At 32.8% G+C, this 19,941-nt stretch overlaps 2 protein-coding genes across 2 annotated transcripts in view; one reads left to right on the forward strand and one right to left on the reverse strand.

The window, feature by feature from the left end:
* tmem163b (transmembrane protein 163b) overlaps window positions 1-12,250 on the forward strand; it is a 31,484-nt gene extending 19,234 nt beyond the window's left edge. The window contains exons 6-8 of the mRNA XM_051908434.1: window positions 5,670-5,781; window positions 7,285-7,426; window positions 10,285-12,250. Of these exons, the coding sequence (XP_051764394.1) occupies window positions 5,670-5,781; window positions 7,285-7,426; window positions 10,285-10,345 (315 nt within the window). The 3' untranslated portion in view covers window positions 10,346-12,250. The remainder of the gene's footprint in view (window positions 1-5,669; window positions 5,782-7,284; window positions 7,427-10,284) is intronic.
* The window catches only part of mgat5 (alpha-1,6-mannosylglycoprotein 6-beta-N-acetylglucosaminyltransferase), a 65,419-nt gene continuing 57,713 nt past the window's right edge, over window positions 12,236-19,941 (reverse strand). The window contains exons 13-17 of the mRNA XM_051908433.1: window positions 17,708-17,854; window positions 17,501-17,617; window positions 16,200-16,274; window positions 15,866-16,023; window positions 12,236-14,916 (exon numbers count right to left, since the gene is read on the reverse strand). Of these exons, the coding sequence (XP_051764393.1) occupies window positions 14,718-14,916; window positions 15,866-16,023; window positions 16,200-16,274; window positions 17,501-17,617; window positions 17,708-17,854 (696 nt within the window). The 3' untranslated portion in view covers window positions 12,236-14,717. The remainder of the gene's footprint in view (window positions 14,917-15,865; window positions 16,024-16,199; window positions 16,275-17,500; window positions 17,618-17,707; window positions 17,855-19,941) is intronic.

A 19,941-nucleotide genomic window follows, 5' to 3' on the forward strand; every position in this document is an offset into this window, starting at 1 on the left:
TTTTAGTGGTTGATTCTATAATTTGTTCTTTCACTGAGTCGTTGATTTATTCATTACATTGGTTGATATATTGTTCCACTGGTTGATTCATTTGTTTGTTCATTCTCTCACTGAATCATTCATTAGATTTGTTGATTGATGGTTCCAGCAGTTGATTCATTCATTCTTTTGTTCATTCATTCATTCATTCACTCTCTGATTCATTCATTGGATTGGTTGGTTGATTGATTGTTGCAACCAACTGTTATTCTATATTCTAAGAGCTTAATTGATTCAATTTTTTAAATATATTTCCATGTTTATTTGCTCTAAGCATTCATACTCTCGCATCTTATTTCCCCGCTGACATTTAATTGACTGTAACTCCATTCAAGAGTCTCTCAGAAAAAGGACGCCACACGCAAACACAACACTTCATCTTTTCATGTCGCTGGTTGTGTGAGTTTTCCCTAACGGCGCCTGCTAAACAGCACAAGTGTAAAGCTGAATGAACACGATGGAGACGAGGTGTGAAGTCACAGACGAGATTAGAATAGTCTGATATCACTGTTGCCAGGCAACATCAAGAGGGGAAATAGTTTTCCCTAAACCAGTTACCCCTCCAATATCACTCACTCTCTTTCTCAATCTATTTCTCCATCCATCTTCCTGTGATGAAATGAGACACCTAAAGCCTTGGTCTGGTACTGCATCTGTGGTGTAAAGATTTCACTTCTTCACTCTTTAAAATAAAGGTTCTTTATTGACGTGTTTCCATGAAGAACCTTTAACATTTATGGAACCTTTCCAGTGCACAAAAGGTTCTTTATAGTGGAAAAAGGTACTTTTTTAAAATACTCTTCACACTAAGACAAAAAATGGTTCTTTTAAGTACTGTTCACTAAAAGGTGGAACCTTTTAGTCCCTTTGGAACCTTAATTTTTAAGAGTGTACATTCCTAAAAGTTAAGGAAATAACCCTCTTTTTTTTTATCAAGAACCAAACATAGCACATTATGAACTTTGTTAATGAGTCTTGCTACTAGTTTTAAAAATGAAACCTTCTTGCGTTCTTGAAATAAGTGCATACATGTTCTAAAAAAACAATTTTGGCATGACAGGAACTTAAAAGGTCTATAATGAGAACTAAAAAGGTTCTCTGATGACAAGAAGAACTAATAAAAAGTTATATGATGACAATGAGAACAAAAAGGTCCTATGATGACAACAAAAATGTAAAAAAAGGTTCTATCATGACAACAAGAACTAAAAAAGGTTCTATGACAATGGGAACAAAAATGTCTATGATGACATAATAAGAACTAAAAAAGGTTCTATCATGATATTATGAGAAATAAAAAATATTCTATCATGACATAACTGAAAAAGATTCTACTTACTGTATGACATAGAAAGAACTAAAAATGGTTCTATTATGATATGTGAACTAAAAAAAAGTTCCATGAGGACAGAAAGGTTGACATCATGGGAACTTTAAAAGATTCTTTTAATACTGTGGGAACATAAAAAGGTTCTATTATGACATTTGAAAACTTAAAAGGTTTTGCCATGTCATTTTCTGAAAGGCATGAGACTGTAAACCTTTATTTTTAAGTGTGTAGCAAACATAATTAGAGTGTAAAAGAGAAGACGATAACCAGATGAGAGATACAGAGGAATAGGAGGAGGCAGAGAGAGAGAGAGACGCTGTGCTGATGTTTTAATCAGGACTCTGGCTTCTCTCTGGAGGATTCCTGTTCCTGTCTCAGCGTGTAAAGCTTGGTTTTGGCGCATACAAGCGCAGCCTAAAAATAGATCCAATATTTCTCTCTCTCTTCATCTGCTGCTGATGTCAGAAACACTTCCCCCTTCTTTTCTCTCTCATTTTTTTCTCACATACTCTCTCTCTCTCATGCTCTTTCGTTCTCTAATTAAATGTTAATAAGCTGTTCTGAACAAGGTGTTTGAGATGGACTGCCCCCTTTTGCAATTCCATGCATGTTTCTGAGAAAGACTGACCGTTTTTCAGGTGCCATAAAATCAATACAACAATCTTCCACTGAATTCCTGTAATAGTCCTCATCTGAGCCATTTGCACTTCCTGTCGTGAACCTGTTAAATTAAGGCAAGACACTACCGATGAATAGGGGAAAATTTTCCCCTGTTCATTGGTAGTGTCTTGCCTTAATCACAGTACAGTACCACATTAAATTTTGTATTACAAGTTTTCTGAAATGTTGTTTACATATGCAGATTATCAGGTTCTTTTTTTTTTTTAAAGAAATCTTGTTTTATTTTGTTGACGTATTAGAACCTTCAATTTTTACAAAGGGGATCTCTTTTTATCACTCCATAGATCGGAAATATTGTCAACTGCCAGAAATAAAATACATTTTCACCATGTTTTTAGGAATAAAATGTTGTATAAAATTAGGCAAATGATAAATCAAACCCGTCAGTAAATACCTTCAGAATATAGAGAGGAATAACTGTTTTGTGTAAGTGCTGCTGAAATGGAAATAAAAACTAATTTTGAAAAAAAACAAAACAGACTTTAAAGATTTGTATTGTTATTGAAATCTACACATGCAAAAAGATTAAGTACTAAAACAAACACTTAAATGTGTATTTTGGATGTTTTCTTTCCAAGAGTCTAAAAGAAGATACGTTATGGAACGCCAAATAGCCCAAAATCAAAAAGCAAACAAACAAAAAAAAAAAAAACACGTTTTTGCCTGTAGACAAAATAAAATAAACATCTCACATAAATGGACTGTTCAGATTCTCTAGGCAGCTAACCTCTGTGAAAGTCATGAAAACGACACAAAAATAAAGCCCTAAATGATGTTTACAGGTTTTTATTAAAGGCACACAACCATAAAAAATTTTGATAGAGCAACTGCTACCAAATCCCTGATTTCTCACTGAAATGGATCATCAGAGACGTTTCAGAGAGAGACATTGTGGGATGTTTGTGGGCAGGCAGACAGCGTTTGTGATAAATGCGAGGGCATGAGGTTGTTTTTAAACAATTCTAGGAGGGTTAGAGTTGTTCGACACTTTTCGTGAGACACAAACCTCATTGTTTTCTGCTTTCTTCACCTGACATCAATATTGATGAGGTTTTCTCACCAGAAGATCCATCATATCGTTTTATGTGGAGGGAATAAATGATGCATTGACTGGCCGTTTGTGTGTGCGTGTTTGTGTTGGACGTTATGTTTGATGGTGGGAACCTTGCAGCGTTGCATTTTTTCACGTCTGCAAGGCCAGCGCACAATTTTAATGATTCTGCTCAGGCTGAGAAGGCAACTCTCTTCATCTTTTTTTGCATCCTTTTATTGTCTCTGCACTCATTTCCATTCATATTGCTTTCTAACATATCTATAGGTGCTTCTCATACTAGTTTTGCAGTATGCATACTATAATTGCATGCGTGGAATACCCAGATTTGGACTTAGCATACCATTTACTGCACACTGTGCAGTATGTACTGAAACTGTATGAAATATGCAGCAATAAACATTTCAACCATAGTATGCTACATTATCATCAAAAGACCGGATTACCTTGCATGTTCACTTCAGCAAGTATGCAGTATGCAAAGTTTTACAGTACAGTACAACAGTAGTATATACATTTTTGTATGCATGAAATAATGTGGCAAAAATTTAGTATGCTACAGTTTGAAATGTTTACTGTTTCATACTGCATTCTGTTTTGTTTTTCTTATAGGAAACAGTATGCAAGTATTCCATTCTGAACATATCCCATAACTTTGACTGTGTCCTGAATACTAATGTACTACTTATTGCATACTGCGCAGTATAACATATGCTAATAGAATATATATTATGCAGCAATAGACTGCAGCAAACTTTACTGTCCAAACATCCCATTACTGTGCATGTTTATTACTTTGGCAAGTGTGCGGTTTGCAGATTTGTATGCATGAGATAACTGAAAACATGCACTTAATGTGACAAAAATTTAGTATGCTACTATCTGAAATGTTTACTTATGCTTACTGCATACTGTTTTTAATAGGAAACAGTAGGCCTGCTCTAGTATTCAGTTCTGAATAATAGCCCATAACTTTGTCCGGAATAATACCGTACTACTTACTGCATACAGCGCAGTATATACTGTATACTGAAACAGTATTAAAGGATTAGTCCACTTTCAAATAAACTTTTCCTGATAATTTACTTACCCCCATGTCATCCAAGATGTTCATGTCTTTCTTTCTTCAGTCGAAAAGAAATTAAGGTTTTTGATGAAAACATTCCAGGATTATTCTCCTTATAGTGGACTTCAATGGCCTCCAAACGGTTGAAGGTCAAAATTACAGTTTCAGTGCAGCTTCAAAGACGAGGAATAAGGGTCTTATCTAGCGAAACGATCGGTCATTTTCGAAAAAAATACAACTGTAAATGCTTTATATAAACAAACCTATGCCTTCCCTATTCAACTTACGTAAAAAAAATGTAACTGGCGCTGCGTTGGTTCCGTAAGTTGAATAGGGAATGCGTAGGACATACAGCGTAAGCTTTTTGGAGAATACAGAAATGCGGTTTTGGCGGAGGCACTTAGAAGGCGAACGTTTGTTTATATAAAGCATATAAAGTTGTATTTTTTTCGAAAATGACCAATCGTTTCGCTAGATAAGACCCTTATTCATTGTCTGGTATCGTCTGGTATCGTTTAAAGCCCTTTGAAGCTGCACTGAAACTGTCATTTGTACCTTGAACTGTTTGGTGTCTATTGAAGTCCATTATATGGAGAAAAATCCTGGAATGTTTTCATCAAAAACCTTAATTTTTTTTCGACTGAAGAAAGAAAGACATGGACATCTTGGATGACATGGGGGCGAGTAAATTATCAGCAAAAGTTTATTTAAAAGTTTATTTAAGCAGTTTAAGACTTTTCAAACAGTAGTACACTACATTATTGTCAAAAAACCTCATGTTCACTGCGGCAAGTGCATAGTATGCAACTTTTTTTTTTTAGCAATTTTATGCGAGGAATAATGTCACAATTTAGTATGCTACAGTTAAAAATGTTTACTGTTGCATACTGCATACTGTTTTTAAATAACAAACAAACAGTACTATATATTCTATTCTGAACATATTCCACAACCTTTGCTAGGTTCAGAATACTAGCATACTTCACTACTAGCATTTTACACTTTAAAAACAATTCCATTCCAGTAGAATACTACGTGGTATGTACTGCATACTAGACAGTACTGTATTTATGCAGTAAGAAACACTTCAAAGAGTATAACGCTACATTATTATCAGAACATTTGGCTACCAGCATGTTAAGTTCAGTGAGTGCAGAAGTACTCTATACATACTATAGACTGCAGAAATAGTAAGAATAGTATGGTAGTATGCTATTCTGAATATAACGTGACTCATTATTTGATCAAAATTTGCATTTTTGAACAAAAATGAAAGAAAGATACAAAAATTCTGTATTGGCCATGCACTATAATGAGGTAATGTGACAACAATGTAGTCCTGTTACCCATTTAGTATACCTAAACGCAGCCCTTTTTCACCTCCTCCCATGATTTCTTCTACAGTGATTATATAAATTGCTGTTGAATAAAACAGTGCACTTGACCCTTGAACATCACGTCTTGCTCAGTATGATAATGTCTCTATCTTTCTCTTTCTCCAGGATGACTTTCTGTACAGTGTATCTGTTATCAGCGGGGTGGTGTGCACGATTCTGTCCGTCTGTAAGTTCATGCTGGGGAAAGTCCTCACCAGCAGGGCCCTCATCACTGATGGTACGTTTCCCCGGAAACCCACCGGGTTACCGTGGTGATGGCCAGCCTGATTTATTATTCACAGTGCCATGGCAACGTGTCTGGTCTTATTTCACCTTAGCTCCTCCCTTTTTAACTTCTTATGAGCTAGAAGGAGCAGGATTTTACATGTGACCATATTGGCTTAAAAGCCAATTCAATCAACTCCCAAAAATGATTTAATTCCCACTGAATTTAAGATTAAATACATTACGTTTACGCTTAAAGGGACAGTTCACAAAAAAAAAAAAAAAAAAAAATCTGTCATCATTTACTCACCCTCAATTAGTTTCAAACCTGTATGAATTTCTTTCACGAAGGAAGGAACACGAAGGAATATATTTGGAGGAATGTCAGTAACCAAGCAAATCTTGCCCCCATTTACTATGCTAGTCAGTGGGGGGCGAGATCTGTTTTTTTTTTTTTTTTTTTTTTTTTTTTTTTACAGATGTTTAGTAGAATGTGTTTTTTTCCATATATTGAAAGATGGAAAGATGGTCAAGCTTCAAAATGATAACAAATATGATTTTATGACTTAAGACAACATTAAATACAATTCACACATGGCATGGCCTTCTTTTATGGTAGTTTTATGGCATTTTTGTTTGAAAAAAAAAAACTGAAAAAGAAAATGCGACAGACGAGTAGATAGACAGATGAGCAGATGGGAGTGCAGAGACAGACATATATATAGACAGATATGAACAGATGGACATGTACACACACACGCACACACAGTTAAAATTAAATCATGTGGCTTTTGGCTTTTCTAACTGACCAAACTTTTGTTTGTAATTTTTGTAATCGATATCACACACACACACAAACATAATTTAAACACTCTTGGTGTAGGATTTACTTTGAAACAATTTTCACTAAGGAATTGCTAGTCAATTTCACAAATAATTACAAAAAGTAGAAAACAGAAATGGTATTTTCTTGTAAAAATCTTTATTTACAACTTTGAAAATATGTATTGTTTAACTTAAATGGAGCAAACAGTGTACAATACTTTTGTATGTTTAACTGGGATTGGTTAATATCTGTCACACACAGCGTGACAGTAATTGCTAATGTCAAGCAACGCTCTTCTGTGTACACCAACCGTCTCAGTAGCGCAAACACACACCCATCGTGGAGCCACTGAATCGTACGCGAGATAAACACATGTGAAATTCACCAGCTGTCCAAACATCCAAGACTGCTGCTACATCAGCTAGTTAGCACATGAATTACTGAATATCTTTAAACAGAATGTCAAGAAGATTTATAATCTGAAAAGATGAAGAATCGTTTTTGTTTAATAGTAAAGTTTGCTTAAAAAAAAAAAAAAAAAGGAGAACGTATTGTCAATTTATTCATCCTTATGCTGTTCCAAACCCGTATGACTTTCTTTTTCCTGTGGAACACAAAAGTAGAAATTTAGCAGAATGTTCATGCTGCTCTTTCTGATATTTTTACATTTACGTAATTATTTATTTCCAGGTTTTAATTCCCTAGTTGGAGGTGTCATGGGATTCTCCATCCTAATCAGCGCCGAGGTGTTCAAACATGAACCTAGCGTCTGGTTCCTGGACGCGTCCATCGGGGTTCTGATCGGACTGATCATTCTCGCCTACGGAGTCAAGTAAGAGTCCCAATCCAACTCAAATATGAAACCTTCAAGGTGCACTAATACATTTTAAGTAGTTTTTAAGTTTTTGAGTAGTTTTTAAGTGTAAAAAGCAAAACGTTACTTTAATATTTAACTCTTTCCCCACCAGCACTTTTTAAAATTATTATTGTTTTGTTTTTTTTAAACAAAAAAAGCCCCGTTTTATTCTAGCTTTGTGCCTTTTTTTTTTAATTTTTTTTTTTTTTTTATCAACACTTTTGAACAAAAATCTGAGAAAATAGTGTTTTTTTTTTTTCTTTCTTTTCTCCAAAGACTACAAAGTGCATAAGCATTGCTTTTATCTCATATTTCTGCTCTTTTTTGCCTGTGTTTTGATCTGGAGATTCTCTACTCTTTTAGAAGATGCATAATAGCGCCCCCTACCTTATAACAGAGAAAATACGGAAAGCTGGAAAATTCTGTCAATGGCGGGGAAAGAGTTAAAAGTCAAAAAACAATGTTCTGTTACTCAAAAATGAATCGTAACTGTAGCTAGTTTACTGAATAAACATTAACTTAAATAAAATATAAAAACTTAAACTTATTTTTTATTTCAGCTAGTTGCCAAGTCAACATTTCTCATTTTTATTTAAAGTTGAAGTACTAAATTAGCCTGAAACAAAAACTAAAAACTTTTTTTTTTTTTTTTAGTTTTAGTTAGTTTAGCTAAAAACTAATAAAAAACTAATAAAAAAAAAAAAAACCCAACAAAATAACTAACTAAAATTAAAATGAAAAAAATAAAACCTAATTCAAAATATTAACAAAAGCTATAATGGTATACAAATAGTAGTAGTATATAATTATACACCTATGATACTAATACAAACATTTTCAAAAAGTACCATGTTTCTTCAACAGCACAAAACTTTTATAAACAGTCATTTAATAATGTACTTGCTCACTTGAGGAATTTCAGGCATGACTCTGTTTGTCTTTGGTGCAACTGTAAATATGCTTGAGGGTTTAACTAAAGCCTCTGATAGGGAACTAATTATGTAGCATTTTGTTGGTTAAATAGCACATGATGCCAACTAACATAATTTCAAGCAATTATTATAATATCATAGCCTAGAGACTGTAATTAGTGTTTGACTTATTGTAATGGAAATGAAGACGTAACACGCACATACACCAAACATTCAGGGAATTGTATGCGTATACATCTGGAACATTTCCCACTGAAAATCGAACGGTAAATGACTTGTTGACATAACTTTGAGTGTAAATGTAAATATATAAGCTGTAAAATTCCACCTGCTGTGTCTCCTTTCCTAAAAGCACACAGTGTTCCATTAAGCGGAGGTCATTTAGTTTGAAGTGACAGGTTCATCCTTGAGAGCTCCAGAGCTGTATGCTGAGTTTAACCGTGTCATTGTGGCATACTATGTCAATAAATACATAGTGTTATATTTACAGTTTATTGTAACTTGCACACAGAATTGTTTAGACTACCATCATGCATCATTTATCATTAAACTAATAAACTTAATATAATGCATATTTTCAATAGCGTCTCCTGGCCGTAAATTTAGGTAGGGCAGATTCTGGGTCTTAGCGCTAGTTTATAATAAACATTTTGTAGCTAAGCTTTATATCCTAATCGCTGAACCCATCAGACACACTTTTGGCAGAATTCTGTCCTTGCGTTATTTAGCCTGAGGGTGGCGCTCTTATGATGATTGACAGACTTTAGTACACATGACAAACACATAGAATGCCATCTTAGAATTGTCTTAATGTAGTATTTATTGCGTCCGAATGTTGTTTTAGAATGTTACAAGTTATGTAGGAATTCCAGTGAAGAAAACAGTCATGTCTATTCTCAGAAAAACATAACAAACACAACAGAACTACTGTATATAAAAGCTGTTCACATGAGCACGTTTAAACTCTCATTAATTTAATACGCTACTCCACATAGGAAGAACAGACATGCCAACTAGTTACTGACCTGATGCAGACACATATCTGAAGCGGACTGATATCGTCTTGGTCTGGAGTGAGGTTTAGGTAAACTAATAAACTGAATTTAAATACACAATAACCAGGTTCATATATTTATCATCAATAAATCCAATTTGTTTTAATCTCATTCATTTTAACTAATTCAATATATTGCTTGTTCCACATCTAGGCATATTTTAGGTTGATACTTTTTAACAGAATACATTTTATGCATTTTAAAAAATATGACTATTTATAATATACTATAATAAACTATGCCATGATTTTTTTGTAGTGCAAAATCTTACCCGTTTCATTAAAGTATGACTGACAAATATGCATCACATTAAGTTTATTAGTTTGTTTATGTTAAAACTGAGTAATCCAAATGGATGGAAATTTTATATGCAATTCAAATACATAAATCTTAAATTTAAGATATGTATTGAGGCCTAAATTATAGGAAATAACAGGATTTAAACATTGCAAACCAGTTGCACTAATGACTAGATTTTACATTCTAGTTTTTTAATTCAACATACAATTTCAAAAGTTCTCATTTTTACATCCAAATGGAGATTTCAATAAAATTTCACAATTGAAAAGCCAAACATATGATAGAAAATGAAGTATGGATTACTCTGAACGTGCACAAATTGAAGTTATGTTGAAACAATTTTACTGAAAAGTCCATTTAATAAATTGAAGAGGTCTTTAAATTAAGTTTTTGTAGATACTAAGATATCTTAATTTTTTTTCATGCGAAAATATTTTTCGATAAACCAACTTAATGTCCACATGAACATTAAAGTATAATATTATTTAATATTGCCATAAACACACTGACATGAGAATGAGTGACACTTTTCTTCTTTCTTTGACAGGTTGTTAAAGGACATGGTCCCACGCGTCAGGCAGACGAGACATTACGAGCGTTTCGAGTAGGATTCTGATTCTGGACAACTCAACACACATAAACACTCTTGTGGAGATTCTCCTGAGTGGGAAAACACAACACATACACACACTTGTCCTTGCCTCAGGGCAAACGCAACCACAAACTCCCCCTGTAAATATGGATTTGAAAGGGAAAACTGACAATTGCATATATAAAATGTGTATTACTGTATTGTTGGAGCTGGCAATGAGCCGTGGAGCTGAAACAAGACACCTCAGAATGTGGCAACCAATTTGACATCTGATATTTTAAACCCAGATTAAATCACATTCAGTACGTGTCTCTGAAGAACTTTATGGATTATGATTTGCGCAGATTATCAAAAGGAAAAAAATGATTTAACATCTTTAAATGTTCAGGTTATGGGGGGAAGAGGTTTATCAGGTAAACTTAACACAGATTGTCGTTTTTGATTAGTTTGTTTTATTTATTTGTTTATTTATTTTACCTCATAGTTCTTTATTAGAATAGAAAGGTTTGTCACATTTGTGGAAACCTGTAAAAACTTCATATTCAATGAACTAAAGTAATAGACAATTCATTCAATCAAAATTTTTAACCTTTACATTCAAACTTAGATTTCAATAAAGTTTCACAATAGAAAAGCCAATCATATGACCAAAAACCAAGTATAGATCGTTCTGAAAGTGCACAAATTGTTATGCCAAATTAATTTAGCTAAAATGTCAAAGTAATAAATTGGAAGAGGTGGTGAAACTACATTTTTACAGTTTTTTCTTTATGGAGACCTTGTTTAAACTTAAATTTGTTTAGTTTTTCCTTGTTAAAAACGTGCCATCTGATTGCCTACATAAACTTTAAAGTAGAATATTACTCAACACACAGGGCATTTTCATATCTAATACTTTAATATTTATTGTAACGTACTTGTCAATGTCGAAACATAATACATGAAGAAACTTTCAATACTTAAAGAGCACTAGTCTTAGACTACAAATCAACTGCTATCATTAGAATAAAAACATGCCGTTTTTGAAATGCTTCATTTGCTAGAATAATGTAATTTCATCTTTCGCACTCCATTGAAACAGTAAAGTTCTGTGAAGTTCAGTTGTTATAGCTTAATCCAGCCTCGCATTTAGCTTTTGGTGAAACTTGTAATTATTAAATGGCACACAAACGCGTTACTCACAGTAACAAAGCCTTAAAACTTGACCCTTCATGATGTGAAGTTATAAGTTCTGAAGTATTACATAGACTGTTGTAATTTTGCCACAAAATTTGGCTATTTAAATGTGTATTTGGGACAAGCCAAGTTTCTAAGCATTTTATGTAGCAAATATATTGTAGCTCCGCGGAGCAGATGTACGTAACAGTGACGTTACAACCAGTCAGATTACGTATGTGCTATCCAGTGGCAGTTCGTAGTTCGATTGTAGGTGAAAAGCACATTTCTGCTGTAACGTTTGTGCTTTTTTTGAGAACTGTATGACTTACGCTGTTTTTTCAGGTGTGTGGTCGAATTTACTGCTCTGTTATTTATTGACATGTTAAATACCTTGAGCCCTTGTCAGAGGTACTTGGCATAAGCACACGCCCCTGCAAATGGGACTTTCTTGGCAGAGTTTCTAAAACCACATGTAGAAGTGTGCTGAGGACTTAAAATGGAGGCCCAAAAATAAACATAAGATTGGGGCCATTATTTGTTTGACTGAATTCGCATCATTGCTCGAACAAACGCTGGCAAGAGCCGATGTTAATCCACGCAGGGGCGCCGTGGAATCCGAATGTCATGTGATACATGAATGTATATACAACTATGTTGCTGTGGAGTACACATGTATATTTACACAGAAATGTCTGTTGTCACAGAAAAAAACTTTATTTGAAAAATAAAGATATATCCTACTGATTCCTCAATGAAAAACAAATTACGTCAGTTTATTTATTTTTTGAATGTCTTAAAATCTTTCATCATAACCTATGTAAAATCACCCCCCAAAACAAATGAAACACTTTATAAATCAGTCTGATGTGTGAATGCATTTCAGTTTAAAACAAAATAAAAGTGACCATTATTAACACCAGAGTAAACCAGAACAATTGTAAAAAAAAGAAAAAAAGGTTCCATTCATAATTTGTTTCATTCCAATTTTTCCAATATTAATGGAATTACTGGCCACGATTTTCATTAAAGTAATCTAATATCATTTGAGACAGTCATTAATATGAAGACCACAGCTACAGCTAAGCCGTACGAACACAAACACTTTTGAAATGGTGGCATATGGTCCTTCATACTGTAAACCAAGTGTAACGACTTTAGTCAGCTAGATACATTTGTTTAATTGTGTGATTTTGCGTGTCAACAACCACAAAACGTTTGGCAAAACTATCTCATGCTAAATGCCGACTCTACTTCAGCTATTCGACTACTATTTCGGCTTTTAGCTAGTTAGCATTCCGCCTTCAACGCTTTTTATTTCATAAAGGAAAACAAACCAGACAGTTCTAGTAACCATCAGAAGGCACATCATGTAACGAGAGGAAACAATAGCTTGGCTGAAGACCATCATTTTACGTACAAACGTACAGATCTCGACAAAGAGCGGAAACGCAAACGTAAAACTATCGTATAAGTTAAGAGTGGAAAACTAGAAGAGACCCATCTATATTTACAAATGTGCAAATGTTTACAGAAATCATACACTGGATAAAAACATCAAATGAGGTTTTTGCTGGCTTTTGCAATTAAACTGTGTTCGCAATGTTTGTCCAGAGTATCTACAATAAAGGGAATTATGATATGCTTTGCTGTACTATATTTATATGATGTTAAGTAACAGCTAAACTTTACGTTTTATAGTTTTCAATGATTTTTAAAAACAAATCTAAATGAATAGAAAAACTCAATTTAGCTCTTTTGTACTCTGGACAAGCATATGCGCTTACATTTAAATTAGTCTGATAAATAAAATTTCCCTCTATAAAGAATTTTGTTTTCTATAAATAGTCACATAAAAATTAACAGGCAGAGATAAAGATCTGTATACAAAATAAATTAAAAAACAAATTTTAAAACAATTGTACAGTGTGTTGTAATATCGGGTGTCAGACCTTCGCTATAGTGCATTTTCATTCCAAAACACAAATAACTAATAAATTTGATGTTTTTTTCCTATGATAGGCAGGCAAATTCAAGAATATAGGCATTTTAAAAGAAAAACCAAGAAGGCCAATCTGTTTTTAAACATAAAATAAAATCAAAGAAAAAGTATTCTATGCTTGTAATGTACACTTTGCTTTTATACAGATATCTTTTTTATACAAATAAAGATAAAATTTTACAGAAATATCTGCGATCGTATTGGGTATTTACTTTATCCACATATATTCGGGTAAACTGAGCCACTTTTTGGCAACTCAATAGCAAAAAGTGACCCAATTTAGTGGAACTCGATCTACTAGCTTCCTCAATGGTTAGTTTGGTCAACTGGTTTGTGTTCTAATTTATACTGGCTGGTTTGCAATAATTCACTACAACATCTTACCTGGCAGTTCTCTTGTGCAGTACTGCGATATTTACCATGGATAGTGACCAACACTGAAAACTCCCAGTGTTAGCATGTGCTGTTACAAGTTGCCGTTTGCGTCACAGGAAATAAACTACCATGCAGAATAAAGCGGTATCTGTTATTTACATAACTGTTATAGCCAATAAGTGGAACGTCCGTTACAGTGTTAAACTCGGGAGGTTTCTTCGCAAAGTCTGCTTCCCCATGACTTTAAAACAACAATTGCATTCTCACACACAAACACACGCACAAACGCACACACACTGCAAGTTTTCACTCTTCAAAAGGGTGAAGTTTGTCAGAGTCAGACCGTCCGACTTGGAAACTTGGTCCAATGATGAAAGTCGTTCTTCAGAGAGAGAAGAAAAACAGAACAAAAAAGAAAAACAGAACGAAAAAGAAAAACAGCAGAACGATAAACTGGGGAAATTAATGTCAGTACAGTGTTTCCTCCATGCCTGCAGGTGGCAGTGTAAAGTTCTGATTCCCTGCACTCCGCTTCAAGTATGCCAGGCAGAAACATGTTTAAGTTCACGCAAAAAATAAATCCAGCAAAATAAATGGTTTTCTCCTCTCTCCATCTGTCGTTATGTCGGCAAGATCGATTTCTCTTAGCCGAGAGCTGCCGCACTCCAGCGTTTCCATTCGACACGTCTGTTTGTGTGTGTATGGGAATAAAACAAGAGTTGAATTACTCTGAATTATTTAATTGCATCACCGCACATTAAAACACTGGCACTGTCCGCATTGCCCAGTACGGCGGGTTTCGAACACCGCCTGGTTGGTCGTACAGGGTTGCCAAAGTGTGTGTGGTGTGCGTATGTTATAAGCAGTCCTTGCACAGCGCCACCTGGCCTTTCATGTAGTCTCTGCAGGGACAGATGCGTGTGAGGGACTGATGAGCCCCGGCGCAGCTGAAGAGCAGCAAGTCGGACTGGAATACGCAATGCTGCGCCGATTCACTGAAGGCGGGGACTACGATATCGTTGGCGGACTCCACCGTCTTACACTCCACACCATACCTGCCACAAGAAATGGAAAGAGGGAACGTTTGAAGATATGAAATGCAAATATTTATGTGCTATTTAAATAACATTGTACTCTTAGAAGTATCTTACATAACCATGAAATTATCATGTTTTTAATTAATGCAATATAATATAAAAAATATGCATATAATAAATATTTATAATCAAATATTAAAATAAAAAATAAATATATATAACAAAATATTTTACAGCATAAATATTTATCTAATAAAATATTTAAATATAATAAAAAATAATTTTGTATATTTACAAAAAACTATATATATATATATATATATATATATATATATATATATATATATATATGGGAAATACAATCTGCATCTAATACATAATATTTATAATTAAATATTAAAATAATATTTAACATTATAAAATATAAGAATTTAATAAAAATACATATTTAAAATATAGAAATTGCATTTATGGAAAACTACATTAAAATAGGTATCTACCAGTAATTTAAAAATTATATATATATATATATATAAAGATGTATGTGTGTGTTTGTGTAAAATATAAATATACATTCTTATTTAATAAAAATGTAAATCAAATATTTCCATTATAAAATAATAAAATAAAAATTAATTACATGCATTAAAACAATTATAATCATGTGCATCAATTTAAAAAAATAAGTAAAACATAGTAATGTGCATAGGATTAAATAATATAAAATTCAGTTCAGGAATTAAATTAATATTCCTAAGAAATATGAGATTTTTATAATGAGACCCATGGTCAAGTTGTTTACAAAAATAGTCCAAATCTAATGCAAATTTTAAGCAAATCCCACCACAACCTCAGCAGAAGCAAATAGTGATTCTGATTTTTAATTCTAAAGCAGAAAGTCAATAAAAGTCATGTGAAATACAACACTGCCCTCTGCTGTCTGGATGGAGAACTGTGGTGTTTGTACCTGGCCAGATCCTTGTCTTTATTGAGATGCTGGAAGAAGGAGGGTTCACAGATCAGCTGCTCTTCCTGACACACCTGTTTGCAGGATTTCCCTGGCGGAGCGAACTTCACCTGCATGGCGCTCAGAGGAGGCCACATCACCTGACCGTGACAGAAATCCTACAGACAGACAGAGTTTGAACAAGGGCGTACCTTTACAGATCGAGCGTGCATTCTTTACATGACAGTTACAGACATGTCAAGTCTAATGTCATCTCGTGTGTTTTCAGATGAAGTGGAGTGACACACATTCTCACGCAAACCTTGTATTTCCACAAACACTCAGTCAAAGGTACCTGGTTCTCAATGAATGCGTTGACACGCTGTAACATCCCCTCACACGTGAACTCATACGGCAGATACGGCTCAATCTGAAACAAAATATGAAGAAAAACATCAGAAATGACTCTGTGTATGAGTGTGTACATGCTCAGATATAATGTTAGGGCCACTACTGCTCTCAGATAAATATGACCTAACCTCCAGTTTTGAAGTTTTGAAAAATTATTAACATAACGTAATCATGCTTAATATAATACTGTAATGTGTCCTAATCTAGGTAGCTAAGTAAATGTGTGTATACATTTGTAACCTGGCCATACTTACGGGACAAATTTGCTGAAAAATGTCCACATAATTGACAAAAACTCATTTAAAAGGTGTCCTCAGTGAGAAAATGGCTCATAAATGAAGTAAACAATATTTTAAGTAATACTTTGACATTTATATTTATGATAAACGTTAATTATAGATATTATATAAAATATTATTTAAATAAATTATTTATATGAACATTTATTAATACATAATTTATTACTCATAATGTAAAACAAAATATCAATATATTGGTATTTTTTATTCCTTATATTATTATTAATACTATTATTTTAATTCATTATATTATATTAGATAAATATAATGTAAAAGCCTATATTAAATTATTATTATATTAATATATAATGTATTATACATAATGTAAAACAAAATATTAATATACTGATATTATACTTATATTCATTGTATTTATAAAGATGATTATTTTTTATATATTAGATTATAATGTATTATTCATAATGTAAAACAAAATATTAATATATTGAGATTATATTCCTTATTTATAACAAAGCCTATTTTAATATAATAAAGCCTATTTTAAATTATTATTTCAGTATTAACACAATGTATTATTCATAATGTAAAACAAATAATAATGTAAAACAAAATAATAGGCAATTGTTTATATTCCAAAATATTAACATTTTTTTATTTTTAGATTATTATATTAAATATTATGTAAAATAAAAGTAACAAAAAATGTGTGTATATATATATATATATATATATATATATATATGTACAAAAAAAGTAACAAAGAATGTACTTTTATTTCTGAGGACTAAAGTATGTATTTTATGTGATGTTCAATGTGTAAATTTAGCTCAAGCCTATATTAAATGTACCCGTGATGTGATTCTCTGCTGAATGTTGGATTTTGGAAAGAATTGGTCCTAATCTGTGACCGTTTGTGCATTTTTTGACATAAAGATAATCAGAAAGGGCAAGAGATTGTCAAGTGACGGTATACGTGTGTATGTACCTTCTGACTGAGAATTGCTTTAATGGCGTTCTCCACCTCTGCAGGATCATCTATGTTGACAGTCCAGACATGCGGCCGTCCGATGTACACCTCAGCATAGGGGTGCTGGGAGGTCAGCTGGGGTCAAAGGCAAACGGACATCAGATTCGACCGATGGCGAACAGTAAAGACTCAGAAAACTAATGATAAATGAGTAGAATGAAGTACCTCTCTGAGCGTGGGTTTGCCCTTGAAGAAATCTGTGTTTTTGCTGCTTTTAGGCGGGTCGAACCTTGGGTTCAGGAAAGTGCAGCCATTGGCTATGGCCTCCAGAGGGGCGGGGCCCTCGTAAGGAAAGGAAAGCCCGACAAAAAGCTGGAAAAGAAATAGAGAATTGTAGTCAAATGAAGTCTAGTCATTTAATCCTTATCTGTATAATAAAACATTGTTATATAATAAATATTATATAAAATAAAGTAACAAAGAATTCACTTTGACTTCTGAGGACTGAAACTGGTAGTTTATGTGATGTTTAATGTCACTTTAGCCCAAGGATATATTACATTATTATTATTTTATTATTTGTATTATATACTATTTATTATTCTTAATGTAAAAAATATATAAATATACTGATATTGTATTTATATTCTGTAACAAAGAATTTACTTTGAGGTCTGAAACATGTAATTTATGAGAAATTTAATATGTAAATTTAGCTCAAGACTACATTAAATTACCATATTATTATATAAAAGTAGGAAAATGATTAAAAATTAATAAGTTATACAGTTATATATATATATATATATATATAAAAATTTATACTTCAAATTACCAATTAATTTATTAATGAAGAGTTTTAAATTGTTATATAATCACACTTATCAATAATCCCAAGCTTATAAATTACTAATATTATTGTAATTATATCAATATACAATTTAATTAATAACATAAAAAATATTTAAATATGTTGATATTGCATTATATATAAATATACTGATATAGCATTAATATTATTAGATTAACATACAAGTATTTATAATGTAAACATATATATACATACATAATTGATATTGTATTTAAAATGCAGCCCAAGCATATTAAATTATTATTATATTATTAATATAAAATGTATTATTCATAATGTGAAACAAAATATTAATATATTAATTGTTAAATACGCTGAATTTTTTTCAGCACATGCAATGTGTTTCTGTTAAAACGATTTAACATTCATGTTTGTGTGAACATTCATTTTGATACTTAAATTTAACACAGATGTGTTTAAATCCATAAGCATAAGTATGAGCGATAATAATAGAGATGCTAGATTAGCAAACACCACAAACAAACATATTTTACATACTGTAAATGTGATTTTGTGGTATTTACGGTGAAATTTAAGCCTGAACGAATCAAAGTTGCTTGGTTTTCTCATTAATAAGAGCTATATATTCTATCTATAACTCTCAGCATCTCAGCATGAGCAGGTTTGTTTTTAGACAGATAGATGTATTTAGTTGATTCTTGAGGGGAATTCGGGGACTTCTGGGACACTTTAAACAACCTTGCAGAGGGAAACATCAAACAAACGATCCATTGATGGAAACTTGACAGCTGATTCCCAGAGCCAATGACGGCAAAGCAAATCTGCCAGCAATACTCTCATTTGAAGAGCTGCACTGCAGCAACCACTGTAAAACTAATCAGAACCTCAAAACGCCAGCTCTAATAATAATCAACAGTGAGAACGGGTGGAATAACGTCCTCCTCAGATCTTTCTCTCAGGCCGGGTCACTGCCTTCTCTTTGATACACAATCGCAGTCTCAAGCCGCCGTACAATAGTGTTGTATTCAGCTAGATGACTTAAGCAAATGTTTCCATGTGGCGAGCAGAGGCAGTGCGGCCCATCGAGACTTTCACAATAATGTGTTTGTGGAAGTGTGCCGCTTCACCGGACACACAATGGCTGATCTGTGCTGCGGCGGACAGATGACCACGCGCTTCAGTCGTTGTGTTAACCAATCAAATTAACTCCTCACGCACCATTCATGGAATCATTTCATTTATGAATAACGTTCATAAAAGAGCTTAAAAGGACTGTAAATATATTATTTTACTTCTAAAATTAATTAGTCTAAGTATTCAGAATTAGCTAACAAAAATATCATTAAATATATAAAATAATAATGTATAATATTACTTTTAATGTTAATAAAACACTCATTTTAATTTTTTTTTAATTATTTAATACAATAACATTTTTAATAACATTATTGTTAATATTAAAAACTAATTACAACACAATTTATTATATAATTATGTATTGAACATTGCTAATTACTTTATTATTAAAGTGGTATTAAATTGTTATCAATAATAATAATAATAACATTAATAAAAAGGTAGAATATGAACTTTGATATTACTATTAATATTAACAAAACACTAATTA

The sequence above is a fragment of the Ctenopharyngodon idella genome, chromosome 10, assembly GCF_019924925.1.
Source record: "Ctenopharyngodon idella isolate HZGC_01 chromosome 10, HZGC01, whole genome shotgun sequence".
NCBI lineage: Eukaryota > Metazoa > Chordata > Actinopteri > Cypriniformes > Xenocyprididae > Ctenopharyngodon > Ctenopharyngodon idella.